The sequence below is a fragment of the Dermacentor variabilis genome, chromosome 3 (genome assembly GCF_050947875.1).
Source record: "Dermacentor variabilis isolate Ectoservices chromosome 3, ASM5094787v1, whole genome shotgun sequence".
Taxonomy (NCBI): Eukaryota; Metazoa; Arthropoda; class Arachnida; order Ixodida; family Ixodidae; genus Dermacentor; species Dermacentor variabilis.
The window spans coordinates 131,388,869-131,414,855 of NC_134570.1; the positions used below are offsets into that span (position 1 = coordinate 131,388,869).

Here is a 25,987-nt window from a genome sequence, read left to right on the forward strand (position 1 = left end):
CCATTTTCGGCCAATCGGCGAGCCCGCTCAGGTGTCGTCATTTTCGGCCAATGGTAGGCGCTCGTGCGATTGTGTCACACCCGGCGCACAGGGTCGCTCCTTGGGACCCAATTGTCCGAGGGCTTACTTCTCTCTGCGGTATTGCCTTCCCGGTCTGCAACTGCCTTCACAAAGGCAGATGGGGGGGGGATTGCTGCCAGGTCTTCACGGTGCATTACAGCCGTCTTGCGTCGGGACCCACGTGACCTGGAACAGTACCAGGCTCCAGCTACACTTTCGGGAAGAGTCAAGCAGTGAACAGCTCCACCTGTGGCGCATGAGGTGGGGGACGCCAACTCGTTTGCACGTGGCGCGCCTCGGGAACGGGGTAGATCTGCTTCTGCGTTCCTTAATTAGGTGTGGCGCGATTCGATGTGGTCGGGTGAACTCGAAGGAGGCTCAGGAAAAGGTCCCGTATTTAACAACCCGCGGACTGGCGGGAGGCGTAGGCTTCTATACCAATGGCCTATTTCGACCAATCAGGCAAGCCGACGGGACCCAATAAGGGCCAGAGTTTAAGAGGCCAAAAATGGTCGCGAGAACATTCCGTATACGAAATGAATTTGCCAATAACTGCTCAATTTCTGACGCCAGATACAGCCGAGCGTGAGAAGAGGGCGCGAAACGTGCACGTATTGACTGTCAGGTGCGTCAGCCGGGCGGGAGCACATGCCCGAGGCGCCGTCCCTGTCAGTTCTGCATAAAGGCTTACCTCGCATCGAGGAACCCACAACATTCGTGGAAAAAAGAAAAGGGGCCCGCGGTATACTCTTTTCGCGACAATAGTGTGCTCCGTTAGTTGGAGCCGTTTTGTACAACTCAACCATGTGCTTTTTTTTAATATAATCACTTTTTTGAATTCTCTTAAACGTCGCTCGGAACCCTTTCTCCCGGCACCTGGCACGGCACCGTCCATGGAAACCTCGTTGTCCGAACGGACCGCCAACTTCACAACAACGTACAGCCCCTTAACCCAATTCAAATTTAGTACTGCCCCGGTGGGATGTACCATATGCGAGTCAAAACAATGTCCAACCCTCTCAGACGTTATGAAATATGGCGCACAACACCTCAAGCAAACACCTCTCCCTGTGTTTTCTGCGTACTACGCAGATAAACAGCAGTGGTGCACACAAGGTAACGTTTAACATCAACTCAGCACTCTTCCATTAGACTAAATGTTGAAGAAATTAAGCTTTCACCATCAACACCACCGCTAATTATCGTCAATCAAAGCATCCAGCACGGAAAACTTCGCTTACATCGATTCCTCGAGTAAGTTCGCTCCATTCATAGAAGTTGGCCCGGAAGCTTTCGTGGTTGCCGACATATCATTTTCTAATTTCCTATACATTTACTTTGAAGCGCTCAAGATCAAGCTTCCCCTTCAATAGCCCCTCAACAGGCTCCAGAGCACAGTTTGTTTATACGCTGGAAGTGGTTGCATGTTCTCTAGGGAGCGTTCTGCCGCAAAAAAATTTTCAAATTGACTAATTAATAGATGAGATGAAAATATGTCAGTGGCGCGAATCCATGATTTGAACCCACTACGTAGTAAGACACTCCACTTGCACAGTCAAGCCTCCACGAGCGAAATATCTTCCGGTAGTAGTAGTAGTGATTTTAAGATGAAAGGAAGAGAAAAGTGCAGTGCCGTAACTGTCTCTCAAGGGAGGGCACCTCAACAGCACTGCACGGGGTAAGGGGAATGGGCAGAAAAAGAATAGATAGAATGAAACAGAGCGAAAAAAAAACTAAGAAGGTTAAAGAAGAAGCAAAGCGGAGCTTACAGCCGCGCTCTCAGTTGAGTCTCGTCACAAAAGCCAAGGAGGGCAGCAAGCGCTCTCTTGGCGATGGAGGCGGGGGCTGCGGGAAATAGGAGATCACCCTCCGTGCTGCACGGTAGTCCGACTCGGCGAAATATCTTGTGTGTGTGTGTGTGTGTAGTGATTTTTAGAAGAAAGGAAGAGAGAAGTGCAGTGTCGTAACTGTCTCTCAAAGGAGGCCACCTCAACAGCACTGCACAGGGTAAGGGGAGTGGGGAGAAAAAGATCACGAAGAGAAGGAAAGAAAGCGGAAAAAAAAAAGGACAAGGTTGAAGAAGGAGCGATGCGGTGCTTATAGCCGCGCTCTCAGCTACGTTTCGCAGCAAAAGTCAAGGAGGGCAGCAAGCACTCTTTTGACGATAGAGGCGTGCGCTGCGGGAAACAGAAGGGCTCCCTCCGTGTCGCAAGGCAGACCCACGCGACGATACGAGGCACAAAGCGCAGTGCGCTCAACATCAAAGGATGGGCAATGCACCAGGAGGTGCTCGGGAGTCTCTTCTTCGCCGCATTCCACACATGCGGGGCTGCCAGTTCCGTGCAGTCTGTGCAATCGGGCGGCCGTGCTGTAGCAGCCGACGCGCAACCGCAGGAGAAAGGAGCGGTCCCAGCGGCAGAGGCCGGCGCGGGGGAGGAGGCGAGGGGGAGTCCCCGCAGCAACACGTGAGTCAGGATGATGAGCGCGGAGGGTGCGTAGAATAGCCGTCTTCGCCACGTCGAAGCGAGTGACAGAGGTGGCGAGGGGGAAGCGAGCCGAGAGAGCTTGCTTCGCAAGGGCGTCGGCTGCTTCGTTTCCGGGGAGGCCAATGTGCGCGGGGACCCACTGCAAAACCAAGTCGCAGCCCTGATCTACGACGTGGCGCAGTTTCGATCCCACACGCTGCACAAGTGGGAGACCGGCGTAGTCTTTCTGCAGCCGCGCGCGAGTCTGTCAAGATCGCAGCAGACGAAGCACCGCACTCGTGAAGAAGGTCAGCCGCGAGGTCGATGGCCGCGAGCTCGGCGACTGTCGATGAGGCAGGGAAACGGAGACGGCACTGCCGGGACGCAGAAATGTCCGGTGCCGTGCACGCGGCAGCAGCGGAACCATCGCTGGAAACGGAGCCGTCAGTGTAGACGAGGAGGCGGTCGCGTAGGTGTTCGTGAATCAATGCAGCCGTCTCCTGCTGCATGGCACAAAGTGCTGTTCGGCGCTTGCTCGTGACGCCCGGGACGCTGATGTTAACGTCAAGCAGCGGGGAAGCGTGCGGCGATGGCGGCAAGGGAAGGAGTTGCGGCAGAGACGCGATGCGGGTGCTGAAGTCGGTGGCATGCTGACCCATGCCCGAGCCCTCGAGGTTGTGGAGGCGGCACACGAGACGCTGGCCCTGTGGCGACCGTTGGAGACGCTCGATGTGGTGAAGCGCCTGTTTCCTCGCACGAAGTGAGGGCGGCCAGTTTCCCGCTTCGGCGAGAGTTGCCCCCACTTGCGAGAAGCGGGGAAGCGCGTACATCTGGCGAACTGCAGTGCGGTGTTCGACGTCAACGGCCCTCCAGTTGGCTGCACTGGCGTTGGTAAGAGGCAGCGCGTAGAGCGCTCGCGAAGTTGCAATCGAGTTATAAACTCGGAGCGCAAGGTGCGGTGTGCAGCCACGGCCACGGGCGAGCAGGGAGCGTGCGGCGCCTGCGACTTTCCTGGCATCCCTGCAGAGCTGTGTGGTTGCCGCATTAAAGTTCAGGCGGCAGTCGATGTGAAGCCCCAGGTAGCGAACTTTTTTCCGCCACGGGAGGGGGCTTCCGCGCAGCGAGAGAGTGAGCACTTCGGAGCGAGCACGGCTAGCACGGGGGTGAATCATTAGCGCCTCGGTTTTTGACGCCGAGAGCTGAAGCCCCACGCTGGTGAGGTATTCGTCCACGGCGTTGATAGCAGACTGCAGTGATTGCCGCACTTGGTAGCCATAGTCCGTGGGCCCGGAAGCGAAAAGGGCGATGTCGTCGGCGTAAATCGCCACACGGACTTCGAAGGCTGTCAGCTTCGGGATGAAATCGGGGAGCCTTGCAAGCGCCAAGTTGAATAGAAAGGGGCTAAGAACACTGCCCTGAGGAACACCAGCGGTCACGCTACGGGGGGTGCTGAGCGCGTCGCCAACACGCACTCTGAGTGTTCGGTCGCTAAGAAAGGCCGACACATAGTCCAGTAGGCGGCCGGTGATGCGCAGCTCGTGAAGCGCTTGGATGATGGTGCCGTGCGGGAGGCCGTCAAACGCGCGTTCAACATCGAGCAGCTCCAGGTATGCGGCTTCGTGGCGGCTTGCAGCGTGCTCGAGAGTGGCGACAACGTCCGCGATGGAATCAGCTCTCGAGCGGAGTCGGCGGAAGCCACTTTGAACCGCCTCGAGTGGATCGCCTCCGCCCTCGACGCTCTTGCCCCGGAACAAAGCCATCGACTCCATCGTTTTGCCGGGTACCGAGGTCAGTGATACTGGGCGATAGGAGCTGATGTTCGAGGCTGGTTTGCCGCGCTTCAGAATGGGAACGACGATCGCCTCTTTCCAGTTGGCGGGGATGATGCCGCTGCGCCAGACGGAGTTGAAAACCTCGAGAAGTGAGGGAAGTTGAGCTGCATCGATGTTCCTGAGCACTTGATGGGTAACGCCGTCGGAACCGGGAGCGGAGCGGCGTTTGTGCCTGTTCAAGACGATGCGCAACTCGCTGATCGTGAACTCAGCAGAACACAGCACTTCTACATGCTCCATAATTGCGCTAGTTGGGAAATAGCGCATAGGAGCGAGGCGTTCAACCATGTTGTGCGGCGGAAGTTCGGCGGCGGCTGTGACAGGGCACACAGACGGCGGAGCGAACGTATCCGCGAACAGTTCGGCCAACTGCTCGGCACTCAAGCCCTGAGCCACTGCGATGGAGAGTGCAGGGCGGCGGGGGATCTTGGGACTGAGCAGGGCGGCAAGGATGCGCCAGGGGCGGGCTTTATCGCGGGTGTCTTCCAAGGAGAGGCAGAGACTTTGCCAGCTCTGATTGCGGCGCTGCCTGGCATGACGACGGCACACGGCATCAAGGCGGTTGTAAAGAGTCCAGTGCTCCACCTTGTCGCTTTTGATGGCGCGGCGTTCGGCGCGTCGGCGTACCGCGCGTAAGTTCAAAAGTTTGATGTCGGGCGCCGGCGTTCCAGCGGGCACCGTACACGACTTGGTCGCGGCGGCAACGCAGCTTGAAATGTGCGACAGGAAGTCAGTGTTGACAGGAGGAGGCGTGGCACACAGCGTCCTGAAGAGAGACCAGTCCGTGATGCGGTAAGTGCGGATCCGGTCGCGGCTGAGGCCGAGAGGTTCAAGCGAGATCGGATAATGATCCGATCCTTGCGCGTCAGGGCTGCGTACCCACTCGTAGTGGCACCGCTCACTCACCAGCGATAAGTCTATCACGCTACCGCGCACCTTCCGACGCACGAAAGTGGGGCTGCCGGTGTTAATGATCAGCGAACCAGAGGAGTTGATAGAGTTCAGCAGGTTCCTGCCATTGGGCTCACAGTGGCTGCTGCCCCATGCCGTGTGGTGAGAGTTAAAATCGCCGCACACAACACAGTCGCCGTTGATGCGCGCGGTGAGGCTCTCCACGAAAGAAGTATCCCATCGCTGCACGGGCTGGACGTACACGCTGGCGACACAAGTGTCGGCCCCCCCAACGCGAACAGACACAGCCACGCACTCCACGGAGGTGGGAACGATGTCGGACACAGAGACGGCGGCTTGACCAAGGCGCGCGCGCACATAAACAGACGCTCGAGAGCGGCCGCGTGGGTGGAGTGGATCGCGGCACGGAGCGTGGGCACAAGTCTGAAGTTCGCACGGAGCCGCACTGTGGTAGGCGACGAATCCCGGGAGGTTGCACTCCCCGTCGCGTACGTGTGTCTCCTGCAGCGCGAGCACATCGTACTCGTGCAGGAGAAGAAGCTGGCAAAGCTCCGGGTGTCGGCGGCGCATCGAGCGGACATTCCACTGCAGTATGCGCGGCCGACGTTTCGCTGCACGGCTAGCCATGGCGAGGCAGAGACTGCTGTGCGGCCAGGGCCGCGGTGCACATCTGTCGCACCGTGTCGTCCATGTGCGGGGCGGTCTCCATGAGAACCCGCAGAGCTGCAGCGAGGGCCGCGATCAGGGCGTCTCTCGGGTCGCCGGCGGGGGCAGCTGCAAGAGGCGGCGTGGTTTCCGGTGCGGCGGCATTGACGCTGCGGCCACGTAGAGCATCGCTGAAGGACACGCCAGCTTGTACCGTCGCTGAAGGGCGCGAAATATCTTCCCTGCGTTCTTCCATACCGGACCTCGAGGATCGCGTGACGCATACGTCACGGGCCCCGCCTACATTTTTTTTCCTCGTTTTTTTTTTCTCTTTTTTTTCTTTTTTTCAGCGCTGCGCATTTCTGCAGACGCGTTGCGCGCGAGCTATTGTGATGTCTCGTTTCGCACAGCGCAAGATTTTGCGCGCTGTGCACAACGTCAGAAGACTAGCCGTATAATTCAGTGCTACACGAATAGCAGAACACGCGCATCGCACAGCATGATCACGCGCTAGAACACGGTAGAAAAGACATAGTTTTGGTACCTGTGCACGTGACTGCACGACCATGGGAACAAGCAGACGAAGCGGAAGTACATCTCTTTCTTCGGTGCGAAGTAAAACAAAAACAAAAAACACGCAGACAATTCGTTTGCGTGTTTTATTATGCCTTGCATATTGCAATCACTCAGTTCAGCCCTTGGGCGCGGCCGGGCAGCCACCATTGACCTTTAGCGCAACCACGTGACGTGACGTCACGACAGCCGGAGGAAAAGCTGGGCCCCAAATGGCGCGGTCGCGCGCGGCCGCAGCCACCACCTGACCGCGCAATATGCAACGCATTCTTGGCTTAACCAAGCTAAGCCTGGCCATTTTTATTTCTCTAAACTTCAATTCTATATTAAGCAACAGATGTTACCTTGAATAATTCTCGAAGTCACGTGTCACCACGAAAGAAGTCACATTGCGGACTCGACTACGTAGGCGCAGGGACACGACTACGTCACCGTCCGGCTTGGAGCGCGGTCGCCACGAGGGAAAGCGAAAACTGCATTCGGATTGAAATTTCAGACCTTTCCGCGGCGCGTAGCGATGTAATTCTTTCCAAACACGGTCTTTGGCGCGCATTGTATGCTCTGTGCTTGTCAGCTCAAAATGAGCGAGACCTGTTCGGTTGTTGCCCCTCCCTTCGTGCTGCGGCTTTCGCACCGTTTTCTGCACGATGAAACGGCAGAAGCTCGCCCAGCTGTCAATTATTTTGCCTATAGACGAGTTTCCCGCTCCTTGAATCACATACTACACGATGCCTGCAGTTCAGGGAGTGCTCCATATTTGTTATCGTACTTGTTCGCGCAGCTAGCGTGAACACTGCCTATATTAAGCTTTACTAGAAATGCACAGTACTCACGAAATCAACAACAGTGGGAGCGCGTGGCTGCTGCTACAGGCAACAAACACCGCCCGTGGAAGCAAGGTGTTGCCTTTTGATACCCAGCGAGGGTAAGAGCGTTTTTTGCAGCAGGATTACTGCTTCCGGTCGCCATCGAGCCGCTCTGCAGTTCATCGCAGCGCCAGCGGTACGCTGCGAGCCTGAGGCGGAGTCATAACGGTTCGAAAAGCGAACTTCGCTGCTTACGTCCCTCAACGGGCGATTCCCAAGCCGGAGATGGAGGGGGGAAGACGCGACTGATAGGCAGAGAGTGGCGCCTCTGCCCAAGCAACGGAACCCAAAGCGTACTATCCGAACCCAAAGCGCCGGTACCGCTCTTAGCCGACGACGGGTTCGCTTTGAAAATGGTTGACCGATGCGTGAGGTGTTCATAATTTGCGCAGCCGCTCCGCTGTCTCTGGCGGCCTCTGACAGCAGGCAAAATTTTGACCAATCACGTGAGGCCAAGTGAACGGTTCGCCTTCCGAGCCGTTATAAGAATCGGCCCCGGCGCACTTTTGTTTGCCGACCGAAGTGATTCGGCACTGCGCGTCGCCATTATGGCGTCGTCGTGTGCTTGAGCACTTCCGCGAACAAACCGCTCTTGTTACGCGCGCTCTACCGATGGAGCACACATCATGCTGCACAAGCAAGACCCCGGTTGCAGCCGCGTGATTCCGCCTTGCGTGCGCCTGTGTAAACGAGATGAACGTCGTTCACATTGGATTCGAAAACCCACTATTTAAAGCTGTCGAATACTCGTTTCTTTCGAATATATGAAGTGACCAAAACACTTATTTCACGCATTAGAAATACGGATGTGGGAACTGTTCCGAGTGATTCTGCAGCAGGATGGCTGCGGTACTGTCTCAGGAACGCCAATTTATTATCACACGCACGGAGAAGATAAGCGCGGTTCAATTATTTAGAGTCATTCAATAAGAATGGCTACCTTCTAAACAGCCTGCATAATATAGAAAGTTGTCCTGATCAATTATTTGGCCAATGTCAGCATATGTTTTGCCCATTTAAAAAGAATCCGTATAGGTGCATTACCAGGCTTCTCTCCTTTAGTGATAAAAACAGAAGGTACATCTGTTAACACACTGTTCCCTTGTTTCATAACTCATTACCGCACCTGTGTTCGAGTGATGACAGCTTCGGTATAGTTGTCTGGCATGGCACAGTCTACTCTGGAGCACGGCTTTGGCAGGCTCTCTTTGGCTAATCTAGGAGGCCCATCAGCATCGGGTGTTGCAGTATCCCCTCCTTGCGCTTTTTTCGGGCCACAGACAGGTTCGGCAATGAGTCCGTGCTGGCTGCCCGTAACTACAGGTTCCTCCTCAGTCGAGCGGGACCAGGATGCGTCGGTATCGGCGATTACTTGCTTTTCCAAGTGGCCGCCCCAGTTCTCCCCCGATGAAATGGGTTGGAACTTGAGTTTGCGTCGGCGGCGTTTCCGCGTACTCCTGAACAGCCGTTGTAAAGCGGGTTCCACGGCCTGCTTTTCTGGCGCACTGCAGAGAGAACAAGTGTTTCTCAAAACTACGGCTGGAAATCTTTACAGTAAGTGTCCCACCATAACGGGACAAAAAAACAACAACAACAAACGGGAAAAACAGTAGCAAGTAATAATGTTCATCACATACAAAGACCACAAATGAAAATTGCTTAATGCAAGCAACGGCAATTGGCTTTCTTTTTTTAATGTACCTAAAAGACCATAGTCGGCACTATATATTGCAATAGTGAAGGGGTTTAGCTGTGTTGTGTGGTTAATAATGCAGCTGGTTGCCGCGCACCACAACTAGTGAGCGTACACCCGCGAGCAAAAGTATACGGACGACAGTGTCGCCGATGAAACAGAATTGCTTCGTAATTAACACGCGTAAGCGGAAACTGACGAGTGCATTAGAAAATTTGTAATGCCAAGTTTGGACTGCAGTCTTTAATTTCTAGTTGCGTTCACAGACAGAGGATAAAGTAAATTTTATCACGCAATCCCTGGTACGTATACTTTTTCTCACGGGTGTACGTACAACTTGCTGGGCAAAATAACAGGATGGCCAGGCACACACGCTTATGTGCTGTGTATTTCACATTGCGTGCAAGAAACTGCACACGCACTTCGCATGACGGTGGAGAGCACGTGCGCAGACCACATGACTATGCGGGATACGGATAAAACTATTCTCGGCTCTGGGGCATAATGCCAACATTTTCAATGCTTCTGAAAAACGCGGTAGCTTGTTCGCGCCAGACAAAGATAGTGTGGTCGGCAGGGCTTTCCTCTTCTCTTTCAACCAATCTTTCTCGCCAGCCAAGTTGTTAATTATTAGCGATGCGAAACTAGAATTTCGCGTTGTGCAATGTAACTTGTGACTTCTTCCAACAAGTTAAAATTTACCGGCACAAAATTTCAAAGTATGATATTTCTATTGTTTTGATGCCTGTTTATACATCGCATAAATGGGGATTCCCATTGTCGTCCCAAGTCTTAGACGTATTTCCCAGATTTATAGGCAAAAGTTGCCACGAACATATTTCGTATGAGCTTGATGAATTCGATAGCAGTCGACTCGAAATCATACTGTCTCACACCATTGGCATCAACATGACACATTCTGTGATTTCTCTGCTTTCTGCGATGTTTCACAAGCAGTGCCGGCGTCAACAATAAGAACGCTTGCATCGAGCAGAATGGAAAACAAATTTTGGAGGACGGTTACGCTCCGCCTTTAAGAGTGGAACGCGATAGCATTCAAAGATCCCCGACTGCTTGCCACGCTTCCAGGCAACCGCAGTTTTCCTGCAGATGCGCGGAGGCGAGCGCCACCTGGACGGTGTTGCAAGGAACCGAGCGGGCCGCGCCGCTCTCTGAATGGTGCAATCGCGGGAAAAGGGGCTCGTGTTTGTGGTCCCGCGCAACAGAATTATGATTTCCGGTAGGTTCAAAGTACAGTCCCACGCTATCATGTCTGCAGGTTGCACTTAAGTAGTACTTTACGATTTTTCTGACGCATTTTGCTTTGAAGAATTGCACTAATTCAGCAACGCCTCTGCGCCACGCGGAGGGCCTGCGTAGTTGTGGTTCGGAATTATTTTTCGCGAAACGACGTCCGACGCAAGGCGCAGACACCGGAATTTTTTTGTAACACACGGGGCCCTTAACGCTCTCGGGTTAAAACAGGTGTCGCTCTACTCGGCAACTTTTGAAGCAAAGCTTTCTTTGGGAACCGTCGCTGCTTCTGCTGATGCTTGAGCGTCGCACTTCTTCCGAGGTCCCTCCCGGATCTGATTTGAACCATGCTCACCACATTGCAAAGTTTTGTCGAGGAGCTCACTCGACACACGTACTGACTCTCCGAGAAACAGTGCTACTGACGCTGGGCGGGACCATTATCAGTTGCATTATATTACATGCATATATATTCCTCTACCATGCCATCGCCTTCTCACACACACTACTTTCGGCAACCAAAGTCCCCCAGCACATCTGAACGATCATATAATCACTTAGGCCACAACTGAACTTATAACCTATCGTATCAACTAGCTCTTGATGAACTAGATTATTGTCACGTGGGTCAAATTGCGCAGCATGGGTGCGAGTTGACACATGCCCTAGCGCGAGCATTTCCTATAGTCCAAGTAGCAGGAAATAAGGGTTCCACTTTATAGCATTTGATTACCGGCTTCGCAGAATCGAAGACGTGCGTTGGATCTACACGATTCTTTATAACTTGTAGCTCTCTCTGTGTATGCAGTGAAAAAAAAGAGGACAGGAGCTGCTCCGGGCTCTGGAAGAAAAAGACGGCAACGAAACGGCCCTGTTTGTGCTTATTGTCATTCACCGAACCTGAAGACCGGTCAGCACGGATAACAAGGTCTTCGGACCTTAAATGACAGTTCCAGGTTCTTGTCTGGAACCACTCTCATTAAAAGGAATCACTGTAATAAAACTCGCCTCTCGATGTAGCGGTATGGCCCTGTAGCAACAATAACGTTTCATTTTTTTCTCTGCATTGGTCTCGTTGAGAGCAGAGAGTCTTTCTTCCACAAGAGTACATGCAAGAAATACATAGCTGTCACTTTCCGACCCTGTATTTTGCCAGTGGAATGAATTGTAAATCACTTTCGATATTAATAAGAGTGGACACTGATTTCCTCCAACCGGGAGGGACTCCTCGCCGAGAGGCATGTCAGTCCTCTATATGCACCAGCGCCACTCTAGCGTTAATAGGAAAGTCGCTACAGAAAGTGACTGGCGTCAGCTATCACTTCTACTTGAAGACAGTGCAGAGTAAATCGACAGGGACTGGGAGCAACGACACCACAAAGCGCTTTCCGTCCCTGTCAATTTACTGTGCACTGTGTTCAAGCAGACATGTATAACCAACTAGCCCACCAGTTGGTCCTGGGTCAGTGATCATTGTCTATACGAATAGCATTTGGTTGAGCCATTGGTAACACATTCATACGCACTTTACAGACACACTGCACGACGCTCCAAAGTCGTCTTCGATGAGGCGCTTGCGAAAGCACTTCTCAGCAACGGCGAAAAACAGTTGCTGCTGCTGTTGTGGTTGCTGTCCCCGCCTTTGCTGCAGCATGGTGTCCCTATGCCGAGCCGAGCTTTGCGCGGCTTTCAGACGACGAGCCACTCGCCTATGCTGCAGCCAAGCCGCCTCTCGTTCAGGTTCTTCCTCGGCGACTCGTCGGCGGCGACCTTGTCGCCTTCGCTGTAGTCGAGCCTCGCGTTGTTCGAGCGTTTCTTCGACAACTCGACGGCGTCGTGCCTCTCGCATCTGTTGCAGCCTGCCCGTCCTCGCGGCCTCGCTCGGGGAGGCGTAGCGCCGCCTCTGGGCCTCTGCACGGCGACTCTTCCCGCTTCCACGCGGCGACGGCATGGCCATCTCTCCTCGGTACAGCAAGACGACGAGCAGCGACCATCTGGCAATAACCCAGTCCAGAAGCCGAATGAATTGCCACAGGGAAAGTAAATATCCGCTTCGTATAGTCGCGTTCCCGTAGCGTCCCCGCAAACCCAGTTTAAACAATGCCTCCGATGACGGTGACGATGATGGATGATGTTATCACACATGTTCCGAGCGCAGCTGCGCTGACAGCAGCTACAAAAACGGTGTGAAAACAGCAGATGGTGAGTGGCGTCGCACCGGAGGTTAGATCGCCTACCCATCCGAAACCCATCTTGTTAGCTAAAAAAAATGCTATTGCCACTTTTTAAAAATATACTGCAACTACTATTTACAATAGGGCCATTTCCATTAGACATATAAGCCACACACTACTGAATACATCGTACACAAGTAGGAGGCACTGTGGTGCCTCTTACTCTCCATCAGAATGTTCGAACGGGACCGACAGCAAATCGCGTGGCTTTCGCGAAGCAGATAACTTTTTAGCCAAACCTTACAAGCCCAAAACTTCTTAACCAAGCCTCACGTACACGTGATAACTCTCGTTGGTGAAAGCTGCAGTAACGACGGCACCAGAGGGTGCCAATGCATTGTACCACCTCGTCGCATGGCGACTGGAAGTTAAGCCTGTGATGCCACAACACAATTTCCCATAATGGAAAATTCGAACAACCTATTCACCATTATTTCTAGACATGGAGAGTACAGCTGCGCAAAAAATATTACAGTTAGAATTAATTATTATAGTAATTACATATTTATGCCACTATGCATAAGGCGGAATTTAGGCGTTGTTTGCGCTGGCAGTTACTAGAACAATGGCTGACAAAGGAAACGCGGCCCAGCACCAAGACCGCCGGCTAAGAGTTATAGCCATGGCGGAAAGTGGGGGACGCTGTGGTTTCTTGAAAACGCGCAAGTGGACGAGCTCATTCCATGTTTCAGTGTCCGAGATCGCGGGAACCAAACCATAGTTGCTTTGTAGAGTCAGACACATCGCCACTTCGCCGCACTATTTCTCCTAAACATTCCGCGAACGGCACCAGACGTTCCAACGAGCGTGGTGATGTTTTCCTTCACGGACTGCGTCCCGCGAGATGCTAAAACAAGCGGCGCCCTGCACAGCAACGATTCATGGAAATGACCTCGGCACTGTGTAAGTCCAGAAAGTGTCACTTTGGAGCCCCGTCGTGTGCACATTGCTAGTGCCACAGTGTGCTTGGACAAGCAATGGCGAGAGGCGCCGCCACTTAATAAGTGGCGGCCCCTTCAAAGAGAGATTCGGTTGTATGCGAAATTGACACAAAATTGGAACTTTTCCTGAAAGTATAGAGAAATCTTTGTAAAACGCTTTCTTTCTATCGCTTCCTTTTCAATATTCAATGAACAGTTAACCTCTTGAAATCAACGTCATCGTCTCGTCTCCTATCATTTAAACTTATCGACATCGAGAGGAACAAGAAGTATAGCTTGCTTGGTAGCGGCGTCTCAGCTTCAATACTTTCTCATAAAACATACACTTAACTCGGAGCCAGGATATTTTTTTTACAAAGCTATAAGGAACATGTCTGCTACAGGCAAAGTAATTATTCATAACGTAAAGAAAACAGCCTTAAGAACCCGTATGTTACCATAGTTCTCGTATGTTTCCCAATGACGAATAACAACATTCCATCGTCGATTTAAGTATAAACCCCATGCGAGCGATGACCTCGAGCGACGTCTGCCCAGTGTCGCCGGTATGAGGGCAGCAATATAGGCGCCGAAACTAGCGTAACGCGTGCTTTTATTAACTTAAGTTCATGTGTTTTACTGTAAAAAAGCCGCATAAAAATATTTCTGAAAGTCTTGCAGTACGCTCTTATCCTTGCACGTATAAAAATTCGATCGCTCGCTCGTTCTATGCAACAATCGGAAGTACTTGAGTTATGTACATCCAGTTCCGGCTTCGCGCTATTCACTGGTCGCTCATAGCACCAGTGATAGCACTTCCGGGTGACGAGCGACGAATTCTAGATTTGCAGAACCAAGCGATTGCGCAAGACTGCGCGATCTGTTCACGCGACGGCCCGATCCGTCGCTCGAAGCCGTCGCTCGTCGCTGTCGCGCACAAAATCGCGCTCATGGGGTTTAGCCTTTAACGATGAAGGCGGTATTACAAGGACGGCATGATAACTGAACGATGTTTCTGAAATGACAACGGTACGACCACCGCGTGAAAACAACGACATGACGACAAAGGGACGACGACGATGGCGTGACAACGACATTATGACGAGAATCAGGCGGAGAAGCAGGAATGACGCCAATGAAGCAACGATGATGGCAAGACGACGAAAGTACAACGAAAGCGTCACGACGACGGAATGAAAACGGTGGCATAATCACAACTGAATGACGACTGCATGCTTACGAGGGAATGACAAAGAAGGCATGACATCGATGGAACGACGAATACTGTATGACGACAGCATAACTGGGTGACGTTTGCAAAACGATGACGATACGACGGCATGACGGGAGTCCACTGAAAAATCTAGACGATGACGATCAAACAGCCACGACGATCACAAGCGCATGCCCTGTGGCCTATATTAGACAACTTTGGTCTCTGGGTCGGTGTAGAAGTGTAACCAGATAACTAGGTAGAACATGCCGGCACAGCCCTTCTGGAGGCACACGTCGACGTTTAAGGGACAATTATTTCTTCTGTATCAGGTAGAACATGCCGGCACAGCCCTTCTCGAGGCACATATCAACGTTTAAGGGACACAATTACTTCTTCTGTATCAGTAAATTGTTCTTCCACAATACCAAAATAACACTTAACGCCAGAAGACGCTTCGCAAGCCACACAAAAAACACAAATGACGCTTGGTGACGCCGACTTAACGTTCCCGCACCAGCTGACCGTGATGAGGTCATGAATTATGACAGCGTCTGCTGTGTTCTAGTTAAATGTTTAGCGGTAAAGCTTAACCACATTGTGTTCTGAAGGAGAGAAAGACAGGATATGACAAGTTCCGCGAACTTTTACCGAAGTAACGCGGCCCAAGTACGAAAGAATAATTTAAATACGTGACTTCACACTGACGTACGGGCGCCTGAGTTACGGCGTAAAATTTAAAAAAAATTGACCTTCATTCTCAGTTCTAACGAGCAACCTAGTATCGAGTAAATAGCGACAAATCAGTTTTAAAATAATTCTTTATCAGTTTAAATATATTTTTGTTTTGCTTTAGTCTCCCTTTAATGCCATTAACATTGAAGCAATGCAGCGACACACCACAGTGCCACCGCCGAAACTCGGCATGTATGAGGCGTCTGTGCAGCCCGGCTCCGCTTCTCGCACTCCTTTAGACACGCTGTGCCATCTGGCGGTGCCGCCACGAAGTTCGCGTGTGTGTATTGTTGGATCTTGCCGTTGAGTGCGGGAGTTGGCCGATGTTAAGGAGCTTGAGATGAAAACTGGAGGTTTATTTACATTATTTACAGTAAGAATACAAAGAAATTAAACTGTAATAAAATCATTGCTGGCCGGCAGCAACGCGGACGCTGCGGCCCGTGGCAAGAAGCCCGAAAGAGATGAATGAATGAAAGAATGCTTCTCTCGGCTCCCTGTCTCTGGCTTTTATCCCCTTCGGTGTCTCGCGGTCACGTCCTTTTTGGTCAATCGACGAGCCCGCCCAGGTGTCGTCATTTTCCTCCAATGGTATGCGCCCATGCGAGTGCAGTTACAATCGGCGGGTGGGGGTTGCTCCAAGGGCTCCTCCATAGGAAGCGTGACTTGCCACCGGCGTTGCCTCGCGGCTTGCAAGCGCCGTCACAATAGGCGGATGGGGGTTCCGAGGGCATCACCGTGACTTACAGCCGTCGTTCCCTCCATGTTTGCAAGCGCTCAGAGGGGGAAAACGGGTTGTTTTCGAGCGGCCTTTCAGAGCTGCAAAGCAGCTTTGCTCGGGACCTAGGTTCCCTGGAATCATGCCAGGCTTCCGCTACACTTTCGGGAAGAGTCAAACAGCGGGACAATAGCTCCGCGTGCCGCGCACGAGGTGGGGGCCGCCAACTTGCCTGGACATGCTGCGCCTCGGAAACGTGGTAGATGCGCTCTGCGCACCTTAATTAGGTGCGACGGCGATTCTATGTGGTCTGGTGAACTCGAAGGACGCCAGGAAAAGGGCCCGTATCTAACGGTACATACATTTAAAGAATCTCTGAATATATGTGACGCCGGTTCGGATCCACCCAACTGCAGATAAATTTCAGTTTTTGTTTTATTGCGATAGCAACTATATGAACACATCTCGCCGTCGGCGAGCTGTCCCACATGAATGAATGAATAAAGCCTTTATTTTAAGGAAGGGGACGGCTCTAGGCCGCTGATGGGGATTAGGAGGGAAGGGAATGTGGGTACCCAGACTGTTGGCTGAAACACTTCTTCATCTCAGTCTGGGATCTTCCGCTTTATGCAGGCTCAGGTGCATGTTCAGTTCCGCCGCTCTCACATGGATAAAGTTCACGTGCGATAATACCGTGGTCGCGCACTGTAAGCTGTAGGTGCGAGTGCAAGGTGTGAGGGTGAGCAGAGGAAGGTGGCTCGATCTAGCGCACGCAAGGGAGGAAGGCGGGCAGGAAGCACGCAGTCTTCAACCGTTTCCAAGCAACACCCACTAGAAATAACTTGCCCAAGGCACTGGCGTGGGGGCGGATGCAGGGGGTTCTATCCGGCGGCTGCCAGCATATGGCGCGGCCGCGCTGGCCTTATCGTGAAAGTAATCGGAGATGAGCAGTCAGCCGCGTTGGCCCTGTCTTGAAAGCGATCTGCGATTAGTCAGAGAAAGAAATTCAACAAGAGCGGACTAGGCGAAAACTGGCAGCTGGAAACGCGTCATGATAGTGCGAGGGGAGATCAAAAGGTTCTGCAGCATGGCTGTAACCAAATAACTGACAGTTATCTCTCTCTCTACCTTTCGTTTAGGTCCTCTCTGCAGCCTAGCAAGGTCTGAATATCAAGCCTTCCAGTTTGTTACTTGCTTTGCATCAGTCAGTCAAACAGCCATTGGCGTCCTCCCACGAATTTAAGCTCGTGTAATGGAGCGCTATCAAATGTTTGTGCAAAGAAGGAAGTTCCACCAAAGTAATCCACCGTAGAATGGTGTGAATATGTATGGCAGATGGCAGTGAACGTCCTTCATATGCTACAGTGACCAGGTGGTTCAATGAGTTTATATGTGGCCGTGTGCATGTGGAAGACGACCCAAGGTCAAGGCGGCCGACCACTTCAACCAATTTGGATCATTCAGCCTCAGCAGAGAGCCTTATGAATAATCGCGGAATCAAGGTGTCCGAAGTTGTCGGAGAGTTGAACATTTCTTATGGCAGTGCTTTTACTATCATCTACGATCATAGTCTATGCACGACGAGTGCCACAGAACCTCTCAGCGCAAGATCGACACCACCGCGTGCATTCTATCAAGGGAACTTTTACAACTCTATTCAAGCGACCCAGAAGATACTCTCCCGCCTTGTGACTGGGAATGAGACGTGGCTGTATCAGTGGGACCTAGAAACAAAACAGCAGTCTATGCAGTGGAGGCATTCGGGGTCCCCTCCCCTGAAAAAATTCCAAGACCCAACGCTCAGGGGAGGAAAGTGATGGCGCCCTTTTTTGAGAAGCAAAGGGATCCTGCTCATTGAATATTTATAAAACAGCAGGACAGTTACAGGTGAATACCCCGCCAATGTTCTTCGAAAACTGCGTAACGCCATCACGGAAGAAACGGCGAGGATTAGTGACAACAGGTGTCCTCCTGCTGCACGACAACGCCCCGGTTCACAGGTCTCGTGTTGTGCAGGCTGCCATTCCAGCATGTTGTGAGACCGGGCTAGTTGGTATTCCATGCTGAAGTGACTAGCGCTACAGTGAACACGGGACACAAAAAGGCGAACAAGGACAAGCGCTTGTCCTTGTCGCTTTCTTGTGTCCCGTGTCCACTCTTGCGCTAGTGATTTCAACATGCCATTCGAGAGTGGTTTCGAGCAGTTGGACCACCCACCCTACATTCCCGACCTGGCCCCGAGTGACATTTATTTACGAATTTGAACAAACACCTCAAGGAAGCGAAGTTTGATGACTTGAATTTGCTTCCAACTGGCGCAGAGGAGTGGCTTGGCTACCAGGAAGCTATTTTTTTTTCAAGATAGAACAAAGCCTTCCTGGAAAATGGGAGAAGTGCATTAGTGTGAGGGGAGATTATGTCGATAATTTTTTTTCCGAGGCCTGGCACTTTTCCTGATATGCGAGTTGCAGAACTTTTTATGCGCTTATTAACATCGGCTGATGACTGATGCGAGCATAAAAACAAAGCAATGGAATGAAGTCAACAGCCAACGTTTAGTATATATTCTTTCCCGCTACACGAAAAAGTTTTGCCTATAAAGTTATACTCTGCGACTTATTTTTATTGCATTACCGAACGACAAGCTAACGATACGCCAGAAGTGCCAAATGCATGCGCCAGAAACGACACATAAGCGAGCGAGGCTGGTTGCGCATGTGAGCGTTCGCCTGTTCGACGTCTCATTTGTCTTTTTTGATGTAGCTCTCTTGTGCTCTCGGCGTATTTTTGCGTTCTTGCTGCGCTTCGACATGGCACTTCTGCGCTATTGGACCTTGGCAAAACTAGACATTTCCTTTGACAGTCTGCGCTGCATCTTAAGCTTGCGGCACGGTATCGGCCGTTGTAGCGAGTGAGTTTGGCGTGTACTGAATCTCACTGGGACATTTTTGTTTGCGGCGCTCTTTGTGAACCCCAAGATTAGTGTAATTTACTTCGGTACTTTTTGGGCACGCTAGCCCCACACAGCGTTGCGAACAGTTCGCGAAAGACAGCTCAGCCATTGTGGCGCAGTTAGTTTGGCGCGTACTGAATCTTACTGAGAAATGTGACGCTTTCTTTCACGGCATAACTGTGACGCGCAAGCCAAGGAGCTCACTTCGACGCGACAACAAACGCCGCCCTCCGTGACAGCGGTAAGTACTGCGAAGACCGTTCTACATGCACCTAACCCTGACAAGCTGAACTAACAGATGAAAGGGGCAAACGCCTAAAGCTACCGTGGGAACAGCTTCCACTTTGGACTGGCAAATTGCTACAGGCTTGCGCCATGTGCGGGGGCGAAGGCGCTACACAGGAGGCGGAGTCCGATAGAACGGTGCGACATCATGGGAGGGATACTGCGACCGATTCGACGATTGTGATTGGCCGAGATACAGTCATCATATTCTATGGAAGAGTGATTTAAAATCGCATACATTTGGTGCAGCGAGGGGTGTACTGACGTGTCCTGACGTCTGCTGACATGTGTCTCCCTACGTGTGCTGAGGTGTGCTCAGACACGTAACGAGCCAAGACATTTACGTGCTCCTATATGGAGGGGGCATCCATACCTGACGCCAGTGTAAATAATGTAAAATTAACCCTCTTTCTTTCGCTCCTACTCCCGGATGTACTCATCCCTGTGCCCGAAGAATTCCTTGCCTAAACGCTACCCCGAGCTGCAACCGTAATCTCACTTGTCGAAAACGCGACGAGCGATTGCCAAGAGTGCCAAGATAACACGGACGTATTGCTTGCGCTGGCGGAAGGCGAGAAAGATAACGTCGAGGAGCTCCAAAACCAGCAACTTCTAACTCGAAAAGTCCGTCTTCTGAAAGAATGAAAAGAGCCTTTGCACCCATGCTTTTCTCTTCAGTGCGAGTACAAGGCATCCGGCGAGCGTCTAGCATGGTCTGGCTGGGAGCCTGTGTTGTGGCCACCTCTGTACGTGGCGTACAATCGCGTCGGCTGAGGTCAAGTTGTGTCGAAAACGCGCAGTCGCCCGTGTGTTTCTGCTCGTAAAGAACAGGAAATAAGGCCCCGAGAATTGGCGAACACTTCGAAATCAGAAGTTTTCGTCACATGTTATGTACGGTATTGTTTGGGATGATTCATGTCTTTTCTGCGCCATGTTTGTATAATTGTTTTTGTTGGTATGTCGCCCACTCACAATTTTCACACGTTTCGCCTCTACACGCCGTCCTCCACTAATGTCTAAATATAAAGATGACACATGCTTGTAAATTACCTTTTCTCAGCGAATACCCTCCGGTGGACCTTCGTACCGGTACTACTGCTGCTTATCTGCTCTCAGAACGTTTCTGAAGCAAAATAAACATTTGTCCGCTTCACAAGGTGTCTGTCCCGCGTCTACATATTGAAATTACACGTCGCAAGTTCGATGGCGGCTTGTAAAGATCACTCGCAATCATATTTTGCTAAATAAAAAAGAAATACGATTCCGCACAAAGACAGCGCATGGTCGAGCAGTGGAAGCAAAAAGAAGGGCCGCGCCTATCGATGCAGCTGGCGTAACAATACTGGCCAACGTTCAAATTGTGCGCAACCGAAAATGCGGCTCAGGTGTTCACATCTGTTTGCTTGATGCGCTGCAGTCAATTCGGATGCTGGGCTCTACAGGAGCATCCTCTCTATGGATGACTAGAGTATAGGTGCGCCGAGGGCTCACAGCTTCGTGTGCGCTGTGTTCAAGCCGCTTAGTTCTCGTTGAAGCGATAAGCAGCAAGAAGACCAATTCGTTCACTGCTGCTGCCACTATTCCTGTGGTCACGTACCCAGTGAGCCAAGTTGAAGAGGTTCACTGAAGAGTGGCTCTTGCTCAGTGACCCAAGTTGGCGTAAAATAAGTTAATTGAAATTCGGCACATACCTAGTTGCGCATTGTTGCCAGTTGTGCTCATTGAGGTTCAATGAACTGCAGCTCATTCCCAATGCCACTACCGAGTGCGCCATACCCAATGACACAAGCTAGGACGTTTGGGAAAAACCCGGAAGATGGTCAATATTCAGCGACTCGAAGGTAGCACTGCAGTCTCTGCTATCAGCCCTGCGGCGTGTACCACACGAACTGGTATTCGAGATTAGAGAACTAATCCATACCTTGACTGAGGAAGGACACCATTTGACATTTCAGTGGCTTCCAAGCCACTGCAGCGTCACAGGGAACGAACACAGCGATAACGCTGCTCGGTCGGCTCTTCAAGGCGACGAAAAGGAGCTGATACCGTTATCAAGGACAGATGCCGCTAGAAAACGTCGAATGCTCACACGTGATATTACGTTCTCCTTGTGGAACGCAGGAAGCTTTCACAATAACCGGCTGCGCAACCTAGACTCCTCTCTACGTAGGCCTTTGCATTCCAGCTGGACTCTGCCGTCGCGACGCTACCTTGCCTTGTTAAATATGGCTAGGGGTGGTCTTCCCTAAAGCTCCAAGCAGACGTACGCGTTGGAACGCGTCCACACGCGCCGCGCTCACTCGACGTCGCGTCGCGCCCGGCGGAGGAAGAGGGCGCGCACCCAAACGATGCAGAGTTGCTGCGCGCTCGTTGCCGCGTGTTTCGTCGCGGCGATTCAAGGCAGCCCAGCCCACGCTTAACGGTCACGTTAAGCAATGTGCTAAAGATGGCAATAACACGCAATAAGTTTTACTTTAAAATTTGCTGTTATATTTTAAGCATGATATTGCAGGACACCTAGTGGTTTAGCCAGCTCAACTGTCAGTATTGTGAACTCGGTGAAACCTGCAGCAGCGTTGGCATAGCATCACTCGCGTGCTGTCTGCCTTACGCGTTCTGGGGCCGAATCTTATAACGGTTCGGAATACGAACCGTTCGCTTCGCCGCTTACGTCACTACACGTGCCACTCCCATGCCGGTGGTGGAAGAAGGGGAGGACGCGACCAATAAATGAGAGGGTGCCACCTCTGAAGTGTACGTCATTATAAGACGAACTAATCGAGGAATTGCAGAATGTTTCTGCTTGCTAAATAAATGTAAAATATAAATTAAATATTATACGCCAAGTTCTGAAGTATGAACGTGTGGTGCCGGGCGTTTACGCAATGCATAAGTAATTTATTAATGTCATTCTTTTTAATTCTCAGCCGACAGGCGATATCGCACGCGTAAATGAGTTGGCAGAGCGCATGCAGCGCTATGTCGTCTGCTACCAGGAGCTCGCACGATGCACGCAATAAGAACGCACTGCCAGCACTTCCTTAAGTAGCGAGCGCTACAAAACCGTGAACTGGTTCTTAGGGACAGCTTTACTAGCCGACCATGTCAATTTTCCTTTTTTTTTTTCGCCCTTTGTCACCGGCTTGCGCCGCGCTGCAGCTGTGCCTGCGATCTGCCCCACGGCGCGTCGCGTGATAGACGCAATGGAACTTGAAATCGAACATTATGATATACGGGCCCTGCATTGCCTGCCCGAAGTAAAATCGAAGAGTGTGGTGCTGATGGTGCGCGCTGTGCCGTGAAATTGAGGAACAAAGTGCGGTACTCCCGAACTCGAGAAAGAAGGGCAGCCAAATAAGAGAGCTTCACAATATCTTCGCGTCCTGACTGCATAGTGTTACCAGCCTAACGAAGGAAGCGCTGGACCAGTCTAGGTTTAACCCTTCTGTTTGCTGAACAGCGATCTGAGAGCTATTCACGCTGGCGATAGCACTGGGAATCCGATCTCATCATGCAAATATCTCCTTGGCATTTGCTTTGAAGCGGAGGTCACTGGAAGGCTGACCTGCCCTTCTATCGGCCAACGCAGTAATTGCGTGAGCAACTTTGTGGACAGTGTCGGCAGCAGAAATCTAGGCCATTCCGATGAATTCTCCGCGTCCGACCGACCTCTAGAAGCTGAAGGCCGGTGGCGATGAACCGCAGCGCGATATTCCTTCCTCTGCGTGGAATGACCACTGGTACGCTTGCACCCGTGTCTGCTCCATTTGATAGCGTAGCCTGCCAAAGGTCTACTTAGAAAGCCGACAAGGGCGGTGCAACTCATTATCCGTCACTTCTTCGAACGCGTGTCGCACTCCCAGCCATGGTCGACACCGAAAGAGCAACGCCAAGCAGACGACGAATAGCCTCCGAAGCAACCAACGCACGCGCGCGACACCCCCGTGTCTCCGGGGTCGCGCGACCAGGGTCGCAAGACAACACCCAACCCACAGCAACGGAACCGGTTCGCTTTGATGATTGACCAGACGCGTGACGTATTCATAAATTGCAATACTGCCCCGCTGCCTCTGACGACCTGTGACGTAACCAAAATTTTGGCCAATCAGGTGAGGCCAAACGAACGGTTCCCCAGGCCGAAGCGTTATAAAATTCGCCCCTGCACGCTGTGTCACGTCCCGAACTTCGGCGATGAACATGTCATTAATAATGCACCCGTTAAGGCTGAAGATTTCAGCGGCTTCCATCATAAAATACCAAAACCCGCGCGGGACTGCGATCACAACGCACGCAGCTTGCCCGGGCTTGCCTGCAACGCCGCGGGAAGAATCGTTCCGGAAGTCACGTTGGTTCGGCGTCGTCACGTGAGGTGCGTCGGGCGGGTGACGCGGCCGGCGGCTTCCGGTTCGTTCGCAATAAACCTTGCAGTCAAAGTATAGAGGCTAGACAGGTTCTATAGTCAAAGGTCTCCACGCCGCTGCGCATCAACAAGCGATGCAGCCTCCGCGCCTGACGCCGTACGCGTTCAGACGAGGCGCTGCGCGTGCGGCCGCGTACCAGCGCGTACATCTGGTTGGGGCTTAAAGGCTCGACCAGACGTACCGAATCGGGCAGGCCGACGACGCCTCGTGTGATGACTGTGGTAGCGAGGAGACTTTTCAACACCTTCTCTGTGACTGTCCTCGCTACAATTTACGGAGACGATCGCTCGTAATCGCGCTTTGACCAAAGACCTTTAACAAAGGAACTTATTTTAGAATGCCGACATCACAAGCCATCGCGGCGGAGGGCGACGAGGGCACTATTGCAGTTTCTAAGGGCCACAATTGGACAAGCGGCTGTAGCCTGAATAGATGTTTATAGTACTGCAAGTGCTACTGTGTTGTGCGCTGACGGTGTGCAGTGACATGACCGACTGTGATTGTATGTCTGTGCTCCTTTCTTTATCACTACTTTGCTATCACTTTACCTCCCCTCCCCTCTCTCCTCAACGTAGGGTAGCAAACCGGATCTTCCCATCTGATTATCCTCCCTGCCTTTCCCTTTTTTTCTGTCTGTCTCTAGGACGTTTGGCTTCGAACCCTTATCCCAGCCCAGTAAAGCCCCTTAAACTTCGTAAAGTAGTGACACTCTCCTCTTCCGCCTTCACTCCTCCTCGTTTCTCCTCTCTTTCACGCTCCCTCCTCGACCGTGGCGCCGCCTACACTGCTCGAGCGTAGCAACGGCGCCAACATGCGCTCCTCGACACTCCGTAGACGCTTCTCGAGCAAAAATGGCGCTGATGCATGGCGCAAGGGCCCACTTGATGCTATTAGACCAATAGCGATGCGGCGCCGGCCTTGGCCAGAGCGCAAGAGGAGGAGGCGGCATTCTTCAAAACGTGGCACTACTTTACGAAGTTTAAGGGGTTTTACAGCACAGAAGCCCGTTGCGCCCCCTATTAGAACATGTCCTACCCAATGAGCCAAGTTGGTAAGAAAACGCACAGAGGCATAGACACCAGAAAGTTCGTCACATGCCCTAAGAATGCTAATCGGATCGATCCGAAGTATCTGAAGTAGGCAAGGAATGCTAAACGCATTGAAATGGTTCAGTGGATGTGAAATGAGAATTTCTGCGTTTTACGTGTGTACAGTGTTAAGGGGAACGTAGTCGCCCGCGAGGCAATGCAGCCTCTTGAAGGCCAACTGCAGCGAAACTTTTGACCGGGTGAATAGCCCAGTTTCAGGTAATTTAGGCCCGCCAGGGCCTCTGTGCAACATTTTACGCTTGAAATACAGGTTAATCAGTCACAAAATGCACGCAAACAAAAAATCGTTTTTCGTACGGAAACTGAAAAAAAAAGAAAAGACGCCGCCATTATCGCCGGATGGAAGTGACGTACAGTGAGGAATATGAAGAGCTAGCGCCCGTGCGGTCTGCTGTCCTTGCTTGTATGCCGTTCTGGTGTAGCAACGAACAGGTCCCGCACGACTGCTAGCCACAGAGTCAGTATACTTCGTTAGCTGCTTCGCGCGCATTAACAACGCGGTTGCGCGCCCGCGATGTTCTTTTAATGCGAAGTATTTTCCGAGTACAGCCGGTTCTCTCTATCTGACTGTCCCCGTTCAACAGCAGGGCCTTGATGCGTTCTCCGTGCGCTCGAAGAATGAATTGAGGTGGCCAAGCTAAAGGTGCGGTCATCATCATCATCATCAGCCTGGTTACGCCCACTGCAGGGCAAAGGCCTCTCCCATACTTCTCCAACGACCCCGGTCATGTACTAATTGTGGCCATGTCGTCCCTGCAAACTTCTTAATCTCATCCGCCCACCTAACTTCCTGCCGCCCCCTGCTTGGAATCCAGTCGAGTCCCTTAATGACCATCGGTTATCTTCCCTCCTCATTACATATCCTGCCCATGCCGCCCCCCCCCCATTTCTTTTTCTTGATTTCAACTAAGATGTCATTAAGTCGCGTTTGTTCCCTCACCCAATCTGCTCTTTTCTTATCCCTTAACGTTACACCTATAATTCTTCTTTCCATAGCTCGTTGCGTGGTCCGCAATTTGCGTAGAACCCTTTTCGTAAGCCTCTAGGTTTCCGCCCCGTAGGTGAGCACTGGTAAGACACAGCTACTATACACTTTTCT

At 51.8% G+C, this 25,987-nt stretch overlaps 1 protein-coding gene across 4 annotated transcripts in view; it reads right to left on the minus strand.

The window, feature by feature from the left end:
- LOC142576287 (uncharacterized) overlaps positions 1-25,987 on the minus strand; it is a 136,052-nt gene that overhangs the window by 84,638 nt on the left and 25,427 nt on the right. For 3 of the 4 annotated variants that reach the window (XM_075686342.1, XM_075686344.1, XM_075686341.1), the window contains exon 2: positions 8,480-8,858. In XM_075686342.1, coding sequence (XP_075542457.1) covers positions 8,480-8,858 — 379 coding nt within the window. Of the gene's footprint in view, positions 1-8,479; positions 8,859-11,826; positions 11,980-25,987 lie in introns of those variants that run through there. The other variant, XM_075686343.1, reaches the window with a different exon arrangement.